Source organism: Vitis vinifera, chromosome 18 (genome assembly GCF_030704535.1).
Source record: "Vitis vinifera cultivar Pinot Noir 40024 chromosome 18, ASM3070453v1".
Classification (NCBI taxonomy): Eukaryota; Viridiplantae; Streptophyta; class Magnoliopsida; order Vitales; family Vitaceae; genus Vitis; species Vitis vinifera.
The window spans coordinates 27752336-27763878 of NC_081822.1; the positions used below are offsets into that span (position 1 = coordinate 27752336).

The 11543-nt window shown below is 33.8% G+C and overlaps 2 protein-coding genes and 1 pseudogene across 2 annotated transcripts; all 3 read right to left on the reverse strand.

Moving 5' to 3' along the window:
* Window positions 1-1233: 1233 nt before the first annotated feature.
* LOC132253151 (disease resistance protein RUN1-like) lies at window positions 1234-2231 on the reverse strand (annotated as a pseudogene).
* A 1775-nt stretch (window positions 2232-4006) lies between these two features.
* On the reverse strand, window positions 4007-4381 carry LOC104882721 (disease resistance protein RPV1-like). The gene has a single exon (XM_010666979.1). The coding sequence runs from the start codon at window positions 4379-4381 to the stop codon at window positions 4007-4009; it is 375 nt and encodes a 124-aa protein (XP_010665281.1).
* Window positions 4382-5791: 1410 nt separating this feature from the next.
* LOC104882722 (disease resistance protein RPV1-like) lies at window positions 5792-7706 on the reverse strand. The gene is made up of 2 exons (XM_010666980.1): window positions 7558-7706; window positions 5792-6200 (listed from the first exon to the last, which is right to left on the reverse strand). The coding sequence occupies exons 1-2, from the start codon at window positions 7704-7706 to the stop codon at window positions 5792-5794; spliced, it is 558 nt and encodes a 185-aa protein (XP_010665282.1).
* Window positions 7707-11543: the final 3837 nt, after the last annotated feature.

The window sequence follows — 11543 nt, forward strand, 5'->3', positions numbered from 1 at the left end:
CGAAAAGAGCGAGCCCAATGAGGTAGGTGCTAATATTTTACATCCTGGATATATCAACACTTGGAGGTTTCTTTGAAAGACTCACAAGGTTTTTGCATTTCCTCAGATTCAATAAAATGAGGACTTTTAGACGTTCAATTGACGAGGGTAGCACTTCGATAGGTGTCCCATCTAAAAGAAGCTCTTTCAAATTGTCCATATTCTCCATCATTTCTGGAAAACTTTCAAGTTTTGAACAGCCAGAAAGAAAGAGATATTCAAGGGATTTCAACTTACAAATACTTGTGGGAAGACTCTTAAGATTTTTGCACCATTTCAGATCCAATAAAACAAGTCCAGTGAGATGCCCAATTGAGGAGGGAAGTTCCTCAATAGCAATTGAAGCTAAATAAAGATCCAATAAATTTTCCATGTTACCTTGAATATTTGGAAACTTCTTGAGCCCTGAGCAGCCAGAGAAATTAAGAATTTGAAGCGCTTTCATGTTGATGATGCAAGGAAAACAAACAAGCTTTTTGCAGTTTTTCAAATTCAATAAAATAAGCTTGTTCAGCTTTCCAATAGATGGGTGAACCTCAAGCAAACTTGAACAACCATCAAAAATTAGTTTCTCCAGATTGGGCGCACTAATTGAGATGTCTGGAATTTCAATGAGGTGTTGAGAGCAACTCAGTCTGATAGTATTTAACTTTTCAAGAAGCTGCAAGAGAAAAATAATATAAGCTTTCATGGACTTTGGAGATTAACTAAAGAAGAAACATGAATAAATTATCAATAATCATACCATGTCATTTTCCCAGAGTTGTTTTAAGCTGCTATAACACATGTCAAGTTCTACAAGGTCCTCCGCATTAAAACTTGATGGCAAATATTCCAAAGGATATCCATGCCAATAGAGATATCTTAGCTCATAAGAAGGGAATTCAAAGTCTTTGGACAACTTTACTTTATAATCATCCCTCATAGAAGTAGATTCATGATCCAAAAGGATTTTGAGCAACCTAAGATTCTTCATCATCGCAAGGGATTCAATAGTAATGTGTATCCACTTTGGTATAGACAAGTCCAAGAGTATACCTTTAATTGCCTCCATTCCCTAACAAACAAGAGTAGATGATAGGTGAAGAGCAAATTAAATACATAGAAGTAAAGTACTATTTGTAACTTAAACAAAAATGATATTATTGAAGTTTATGTATTTCAAATATCATTCACATTTGAAAGTAAGTTCATTTACATATTGCTCTTACCATTTTTCTTGTCAATACACGACTTATAAGAATCAGGATAACACAATCTGCTCCATTTTCCAAGGTCTTCAGGAAATTCTTGTCTAACAATATCATGTCCCAAATGTCGTAACAAATCATGCATCCATATGTTGTTGTCTATAATACTTATGAGACACTTATCACTAAGGACACGTATTCCACTCTCTGCAAAGAAGTTGCAAGCATCTAGGATTCTTGTAACAAAATCTTTGTCTTCTCCATTAAAGAAGCAAGTGACATCTAGGAATATTTGCGTTTGTGTGCAATCTAATTCATCGTAACTTCTATTAAGCACATGTTGAATTTTTTTGTTAGGTTCTCGTTCCATTTTATGCAATTCACTTTTCCATTGACTTATCGTCTTGCCATATAGAAAACAACCCAAAACTTTAAGACCTAACGGAAGTCCATTAACATAATGTACCACAGAGTTTGAAAGTTTTTCATAATCTTCTTTGGGATGGTTTTGTTTAAAAGCATTCCAACTAAAGAGTTCAGTAGCTTCCTTGTGATCTAATTTCTTAACCTCAAATAATGCATCCGTTTCATGCACCTCTAATAGATGCTTATAATAATTCTACTTCTTGAACCAAACCAATTATGATCACCAGCTAAGGCTTCCAGTTGGTTCAAATCATCAACATCATCAAGCACAAGAAGGACCTTTTTAAAGCAAAACATGTCTTTTATCATACAGATCCCTTCATCAACATTGCTTATAAAATTCTTCCTTCTCGGTAAGATATCATTAAGAAGTTTTTTTTGTAAAGGAAGTAGGCCTTGACTTTTGAAATCCTCTCTAACATTAGCAAGAAAGCTTGTAATCATGAATTGTGCAGCAATTCCATTATATAAAACTTTAGCAATGGTTGTCTTACCAATTCCTCCAAATCCATAGATCCCAACCATGCAAACATCATTTGATAATGGGTTTATCATCTGTGGAAAAATTTCTTCCATTTTTTTATAAATGATAATCCATCCCAATGAGCTTTTTGTCAACATGTAAGAGTTTCTGGCTAAATCTCATCAAAATAACATGAGTAATATCCTCAATATAATTTGCCTCAGACCTACCACCAGTAAGGCACATACATGGGTGAGCCAACAGACTAACAAATAGTAGAAAACATGAAGCAAACTTGATTATGTTGGGTTTCATATAAAATCTTGAATTATGGGCAAATAGAGTATGTTACCGAAATAAGGATTAATTAGATAGATCATTCGAGCACTAGTAGAACACCATAAAAAGAGGCCTTCTAAATGTTATCCTTTATTCATCTGTCCCACCTCCATCCATATTGGAAAATTACTCACCTCCCTTCTTACATCGATGATGTTGGCCTTCATTTAAAACTTTACCCAATTATTTTCCTAAGCTTCTTTTTAATTAGGATCATTCCTAAAATGGCATTTGATCTATCTGAAAACAATTAAAAAAAAAATCAAGAATAGTTGTTTGCATATACCAACATATTAACCTAATAAAAGAATGGAAAGAAATACGAAATCAATGAAATTTTAGTAGAAGGAAAAGAAGACAACATTATTTTGGATTTGAAACAATTAATGTTAATCAAAGCAATATAAAACCTCGAAATGAGACAATGTTGAAGACAATAAATCAATATCAAGTGTGCAAGATCTTAAGAAAGAAATAAATGATGAAGGAAAAATAAATGATTTACTCAAAATCAACTTATTACCATTCATAAAGTTGATTACAATGAAATCTTGCTTCCGACAATTATCAAAGATTACCCAAGTAGTAAAAGTAATGTGTCTTACTTAATCACACATACAATTCCAAATATAGCATCTTCATTTTCATATATAACTACAAAAATCTCCATTCCTCCACAACAAAATGGAAATCTAAAGTTCTTTTTTTTTTTTTTGTGTGTGTGTGTGTGTATGTGAACAAAATAAACAAGGGGTTTCCTTTTCACATTTCAAGGATAAGGACAAAGTTTGAAAGACTTTATTCTGAATAAAACAAAAAGGACAAATGACATTTTAAAAGTATCAAATATTAAAGTCTCACAAATAAACTTTTGCCTTCCATCTTGAGTCTCAACCGCATGACTTCAAGTCTTAATACCTTTAATATGCTACTCACATTTTGAAAGAGTAATGATGTATCATTTATAAAAAAAAAAAAAAAAAAAAAACCCTCCAAATCGAATCTTTGATGAGAAAAAAATGTCATATTTGTCCTCTATATTTCAATTAGTCACATGCCTAACCATCATTTTTCCTAGAATATATTTGGGGAAATGATTAAGAAAATGTATGATTTTTTTTCTATTTTAATTGATGAAAATGCACTACTTACTATTTTAGTCACCAATACTTGATATAATTATCTAACAACTCTGGTTTGCTAGGTTGCTTTACTATTATGATGCAAAGGTCCTAAATTTGTATATTAAATGGTCGCTTAATTGGGAATAACCATTTCAAATTCATTACTGCCACATGACAAATTTGATCAAAAGGAGACATAAGATTTTGACTTTTTAGGATAAGATGCATATGCCAATTATAACTTTTAATAGATTTCTATTTTATCAATATGTATAAAAAATTGAGGATACTTGCAAGAGATTATGTGGGGCAAGCTATATTTACCCTTTATGTACATGCCATCCAGAAAGATAGCCCACTTCCCTCAAAGCTCCTCTCCACCTCTGTATCTTCTCATCAAAACCTTTTCTTTCATGATTGGCCATTCATTCTCCGTAACTACCCCTCTGATTTCGCACATGGGAAGGATCGACATGATAGAAAACTGGGAAAACAATTTTTCCCATTTCTTTCCTGCACTTCATAATCTTGACCAGTTCATCTAAACAACAGCTATAACAGACATAGTTGTCTGAGAGAATTACAAGAACCAACCTTGACTTCTCAATAGCGTGCAAAAGACCCAATGCAATATCTCCTCCCCTTAGATCATCGATTCTAAAGGTACGAATCCCTTTTCGATGCAAAGCTGCATAGAGATGATCTATGAAATTGTGTCTGGCATCTTCATCCCAAAAGCTCAAGAAAACTTCATATTCTGATGGACCAATAGAAGAAGAAGACACCCTTTGACTATCCATCCCAACGAGATTCTTCTCAACATGTAAGAGTTCCTGATTTAAACTCTTCCAAATAACAGAAGTAATCTCCTCAATAACATGTGCCTCAGGCTTGTAAGTGGTAAAGCATGAGACATGTGTTGTGAGTCAACAGTTTCAAATGCTAGCAAACATGAAGAACATTGGATTATGCTTTTAACTTTATTTAGAAAACCAGAATTATGGGCAAATAAAATGTGTTGAAGGGATAAGGTCGAATTACTTGGTTCACATGATCTACTGTTTTCATTATGCCAAAGTATAAATTAACGATGGAAACTGTTGTCCTTTAATCATCATTTCTGACCACCATCCCACACAAGAAGGGCAATCCCCTCCCTTCTTAGATGATATTAGCCTTTATTTTATCATGTCTATCATAAGATGGTATTTGTAAGTATCATAAAAATACTAAAAAATAAAAATAAAAATTCAAAGACCAGTTGTTTGCACATACCAACAGATCAACTCCACAAAGAAACAAACATATCATCATCATCATTTTCATGTGCAACCACAACTTTGTTTTTTCTAAAGTTTCAATAACAAACCTGTAATAACAGAGTATTTTAAGCCATGTGGGAATTGAGAGTTGGAAAATTTCCTAGTAAAAAAGTGGTTGAAAAGTTAAGAAGGCCAAATTAAGAACATATATCCTATTTGGATTGGTAACTTGAAGAACTTTAGTTGTCAAATAAGTGAGTTGAATTTGTATCATGCCAATTTTACTATAGAATTTTTTTTGGAAAATTGGTTAAGTCTTATCGGTTACTAGAATTAATAATTTTAGTTTTGAAAATTTATTATAGTGAAAAAAATAAAAGAAAATATGAGAATGAAATTTTGTATTTTAGAAATTGAGTTTTATTGAAAAATGAGAAATATGGTTTAAAAGAAAATGTAATACTTGCAAATAGATGATAAAAAATATAAAAAATAAAAAATAAAAAATCTGATTTTGGAAACATTGAAATCTATAGTTAGAGGATTTTTTAAAAATAAATAAAATAAATAAATAATAAAAGGAAGGGGAAATAATTAAAGAAAGAAAAAGAAAAAAGGAGGATTAAAAGTGGTTGAAAGCCACTGCCTAAGAGAAAATAAATTTAAAAAAAGAAAACAAAAAGGGGATTGAAGTAGCATGAAAGCTACGGGAGGATAGGGTTAGAAAGGGAAAAAAAATGTGAAAAGAGGAGAAACAGGAGCTATAGAAAGAGGGCATTCTGCTCTGTTTCATGTGAAATTTTAGGAGAACGGTCTTTTTGTTGTGAGGAACATCCCTATGGAGTTCAATTTCAGTTTTAACGGTTAGATTTTTCGGTTTGTTGACTTTTAAAGACAAGGTAACAATGCTGATACTAACTTTTAATGGATACGAAAAAAATGTTATATTTACCGATTCTTTAACCACCATCCGGTGATACCCGCCACCATGGTCAACGCTGCCCTCCACTTCTCTATCTTCCTCCTTCCCTCCTCATGGCCTACGTTTCTTTCATGATCGGCTAAAGCTTCTCCAAAACTCTGAATCTGTCCTCGCACATGCAATGGTTCCACGTGGCAGAAAATCGGAAGAACTAATTTTCCCGTTTGCTCCCTGCAATCCATGATCTTCGTCAGTTCTTCCAAACACCACCTAGAACGGGCATAGTTTTCGGACAGAATTATGAGGCAAATCCTTGACTCTTCAATAGCTTTTAAAAGTTCTGCTGCAATCTCTTCTCCTCTTGGAAGCTCTTCATCATCCCTAAAGGTACGAATCCCTTTCCGACTCAAAGTTCTGTAGAGATGATCTGTAAATCTTCACCCAAAAAGCTCAAGAAAACATCGTAATTCCATCCACGAATAGAAATGGAAGATGAAGAAGAAGACGCTCTTTGACTTTGAGGATTTGCAAAAGCCATCCGCTCCTACTATGAGGATTCACTTTAACTCAGCTTAAATACATGCAATTTCTTCATAAAAAGTGAAAAGAAATTGCAGGAGAACACAGGTTGGTGGAAAGACAGATGGAATCTCCCTTGCAAGGTGGGAGTTCTGTGTGCTACAATTCTTGTCAAAGGTCTCTACTGGATTCGGACTCTTTTCAATTGTTTACAAATTAGTCTCCATATATAAAAAATAAAAATGGATTTCAATATTTTTAATTATTATTTTATTTTAAATGTAAGAAGGAGAGGTTTGACACGTCCAACCATCCAACCATCCACCCATCCACCCACACATGTGATGCCCACAATGGACTCTTTTATTTTAAATAATTAAAGAAGGAGGTTTAATTATTATTTTATTATTTCAAGTCTTTCCTAACATATGAACACTCATGGGATTTAAATAGTAATGAGGGCATCAACACCATGATGCCAAGAAATTTCTTCAAGGGAAATTGACTGATTTTTTAAAGGGAGTCATCGAAGAAGTCCAAAAGTTAAAATAAAGCAGTCTTCAACCTCAATCCTCTTTATCACATTTTTTTTCTTCCTCTTCTTCTTCCAATCAATCTATGTGTCCTCCTCGGTATGACTTCAACAAAATGTACTAAAATAACTTCAACACCAACAACAACTATCATTGTTCACCCATCCCCCACCCCCGCCCCCTCTCCCCCTCTTAGAGAAGCTCTTCCTCTCCTCATTTTAGGCCCACAAGATATGATGAACAAGAGTCCTGTGATACTGCCATGGAAGTGGACATGAACAAGGGGAAGGAAAAGACATTATCTAGCTCTATTGACGATGAAACTGTGACAGTAGCTCTATATTTAGGGCTTTCGAGTCCTAGTTCTACTGATGGCTAACTGCAATGTATAGAATTGATCAAATAGGACCGTCTCAATTGGTTTCCCTGAACAAACACTTTCTTCCCTATAAATGTTCTGTATTTTTTATAATGCCTCTGAATTATTTTAGTTTGATTTCTACAACAGCAAGTAATAGCATGAAGTACTGAAACTAAAAAAAAACCTAGGAGAAAAAGCAATAAAAAACAAACACAAGCTTTCATTTTCATCTTCATTTTCCTATAGCTTTCTCAGCCACTAAACAACCTCAAAATCAACTCTAAAAAGTGAAACAAACAAATACCCAACAAAATCTAGAAATATACGAAAAAATTTCAAGTATGGGATTCCATTTGAAAAATGAGAAATCGAATGTTACCTCGTGGTTGTTGCTAGTAGTGATCTTGACGCCAAGGAAGAGTAATAGTAGCAATGGAGGTTCAGTAGAGGACAAGTGAGGTTCAATTGTGGAGAAGCAGTGAGGTCATGGAGAGCAGTGGAGGTTGTGGGTGTGAAGAAAGTTACCATGGGAAAATAGGGCAAACCGGTAAAATGGAGATATAAAATTAAGAATTAGCAAATCATTTTTGTTGGAATTTTTTATGTGTGGACTTACATAATCAATGTGATAATGTCATAAATCAATGTTATTTTATTTTTTTCATTGAGGTCCATAATGGGACTGGGCACATATTGTTGCTTGATTTTTTATAGGCTCACCCTAATTCACTTGACTGACCCATTAAGTCAAGTGGTCCAAATAATGTGTGTAATGCGTGATATATATATATATATATATATATATATATATATATATATAAGTGCATAAAGATAGCTCTCTCTCTCGCTCGCTCTATCTCTTTTTCTTCTTCTTCTTTGGCTGGAAAGGGCATGCAAAACACACTTGGACTGAATCTTGGGTGTAGGAAAGGGAAGAGCTCATTGAACCTGGATTCACATACCATCATGGACTGAGCTTCGTCTTGGAGGCAGTGGAGAACAAAAATGGCTTTCCACAGCATTAATCAAGGTGAGCATTTCGTTTATTCTCATTTTATGCACGCTTTAATGTTTATATGTGATCCTATGTTGTTTAAAAATTCATCAATTGGTATCAGAGCACAACATGGATGACATTTGAGCTGTATATTTGGGTTATTTTAGGTTTCCCGTTTCCTGGTTTCATAAGCCATTTTTTTTCGGAGTTTTTTTTTTCGTTTTGGTGTTGTTTCTCAGTTTTCAAGCCCGATTGATGTTGGAGACTTGTAGAGAATATTGTTTGGAGCAAAACCCATCCTTTTTTTTTTTTTTATTGTTTTTGGAGCTCATTTGATGGAATTTCGAAAATTAGGGCTTATTTTGGTTCTTCCTTTTATGCGTTTTTTGTGCAATTTTTGGGTTTAGATTGAAGGTTTGATGTTTGAGGAAGGAAACCTAAGTGTTTTCGTTGGAAAATGCACAAAATTTTGGCAAATTTTTTTTTTTCTCTCTAGAGAAGAACCAAGTCATGTTCTGGTGGAGAAGATGAGATGACGTCATCATGACATCATTTAAAAAAAAAAACTTTTTTTTTTTTTTTTGTTTTGGTTATCCTAGTATTCTTGGAATGATTATGCATATTCTTGGAATTGTTATGCATTTGTTAAATTTGGTTTTATTGGGACAATTATTATTATTATTATTGTTCTTTATGGTATAATTTTTTATCTTATACCAATAATGTTGTCCTAGGCCATTTTTGTTAAATATTTAAATTTATTATGGCAATGAAGAACACTTGTGTGAAAAAAAAAAATGGTTTTCGTTGTCCTGGTATTCTTGGAATGATTATGCATATTCTTGGAATTGTTAGCATTTGTTAAATTTGGTTTTATTGGGACAATTATTATTATTATTGTTCTTTATGGTATAATTTTTTATCTTATACCAATAATGTTGTCCTAGGCCATTTTTTTTAAATATTTAAATTTATTATGGCAATGAAGAACACTTGTGTGATTGCCTATCGCAATTCCAAGTGTGTCAAGTTGTGCAAATTAAATATTTGAGTTTATCATGACAATAGTAAACATATATGTGGTTGCCTATCGTGATCCTATATGTGTCAAATTGTCTTTGTTGAGATATTTTATTTCCCACTTTTGGTTGCTTTATTATTATGATTACTAAGGTCCATACGAGTATTGTAATTGTCCTATCGATGATTATAATACTTGGTAGGATGCTTAGATTGGTGAAGGAAATTAATTATATATTATGAACCGTACTAATTTTCTTTTACCCTTTCGGTAATAAAATTAGTGCATCTTGGTTGTGACATTTAATTAGTTGTCCTTATTGCCGTGGAATTTCAAAATTCCAAGATATTGCTAAATTGAGAAATTCTAGAAACTAGCAAAGTGCATGATATTGTAGTAACATGCATATTGTTTAATTTTGCTATTTTCCAGCTACTAGCAATCTTGGAATTACTTTGAAATTATTTGCCATCAAGCCCCTTACTGGAAATAATTTTGAGGAATGGCATGAGTTTTTCAATGTGCATATGACTCTGCAAAATTTGGACTTGGCTTTGAGAGTTGATGAGCCATGTAAGCCCACTGATGTGAGCTCTACTGATGAAAGATCCTTTTATGAGAGATGGGAGCACTCCAATAGGAGTTGTTTGATGGTGATGAAATACACTATGGATAAATCTATCAAAGAATGTGTGCCAAAGACGGAAAGGGCCAAAGACTTTTTGGAATATGTGAAGGCCAATTATACCAAGATTGATAAGGCAGAAATGGCAACTTATTTGAAGCTTCTCACAACCACTATGTATGATGGAGTAGGTGGGATTATAGATCACATCATCAAGCTAAAGCACTTCTTCAAAAGGCAAATGAGATGAAAGTGGAGTTAAGTGAGAAATTCTTGAAATGGTTGATACTTGAGTCTCTTCCTACTTCATTTGATGCGGTGAAGTTGACTTATAATGCCTTGAAGGAAGAATGAACTCTGAAAGAGTTGATGTCCATTGTGGTGCAACATGAAGTCTCACTGAAGAAAAATGAGACTCACTCCCTTGCTCTTGTTATTGACCAAGTGAGTAATATGAAGAAAAAACCCCTCCACACAAGAATTTTGGAGGCTCTAAGAAATTCAAGAGGAAAGGGAATTCAAGTCAAGGAACCTCCAATGCATCTGCTTATTCTAATATTGCAAAGAGTGAGAGATTCAAGGGGAAGTGCAACTTTTGCCACAAGCAGACTGATTGCTTCAAGTTTAAAAATTGGCTAGAGAAGAAAAAGAAAGGTGAAATTGTGGTTGTGGTTAATTTGAATGCAAACATGATTGAGACTAATATTGTTGATGTTCATGCCAATTCTTGGTGGTTAGATACTGGTGCCACTATTCATGTCACTAATTCTTTGCAGAAGATGACAAACAAAAGGAGGCCATCAAAGCATGAAGAATGTGTGTATATGGATGATGGAAGCAAAGTGAAAGTAGAATTTTTTTGGCATGATAAAGCTAAGATTGACCACAAAAAGTTTTTTGTTGTTACACAATGTTGCTTACATACCCTCACTTGGGAGGAATTTGATTTCTATATCTATTTTGGATAGACAAGGTTACACTTTCCACTTTGGAGGAGGAAAATTGGATATATTTAGCAACTCAGTTCTAATTGGCAATGCTGTTTTGTTTGGAAATCTTTATAGTCTTAGTTTGCACGATGGTCCTTTATGTAATTCATCTTTTGTTAATTCTATTGTTGGTTGCAAGCGTGCTAGAATGAATTTGAGTTCTTCCATGTTGTGGCACGAACGCCTAGATCATATTTCTAGGCAAACATTAGAAAGATTGGTTAGAGATGGTGTGCTTTCTAATCTTGATTTCTCAAACTTCGAGACTTGTGTTGTTTGCTTAAAGGGGAAGATGACAACTAAGAATAGAAATGAGAAGATTGATAGGTGTGGAAGTACTTTAGACTTGATCCAGACAAATATATGTGGTCCCATGACACCAGCTGTTTTAGGGGGTTATAAATACTTCATCACTTTTATTGATGATTTCTCTAGATATGGTTATGTTGAACTAATCCATGAGAAATTTAACTCCCTAAATGTGTTTAAGGCCTTTAAGGCTAAGGTGGAGTTGTAGTTGGGAAAGCCCATTAAAGGTGTGAAGTCTGATAGAGGTGGTGAGTATTATGGGAGATATGATGAGACTGGACGTAATCCTAGACCATTCGCTAAGTTTCTATTGGAATGTTGCATTGATGCTAGATATACAATGCCAAACATTCCTCAACAGAATGGGGTTGCAGAAATGAGGAATCGCACATTGTTGGATATGGTAAGGTGCATGTTGTCTAAT

What these genes read in the sequence shown, in the direction of transcription:
- LOC104882721 (XM_010666979.1), bottom strand. Translation starts at nt 4,381, where the DNA reads ATGGATAGTCAAAGGGTGTCTTCTTCTTCTATTGGTCCATCAGAATAT.
- LOC104882722 (XM_010666980.1), bottom strand. Translation starts at nt 7,706, where the DNA reads ATGGTAACTTTCTTCACACCCACAACCTCCACTGCTCTCCATGACCTC. An exon ending in CTACTAGCAACAACCACGAG is followed by an intron (nt 6,201 to 7,557) that starts GTAACATTCGAT and finishes TTTTGGGTGAAG; the next exon opens with ATTTACAGATCATCTCTACA.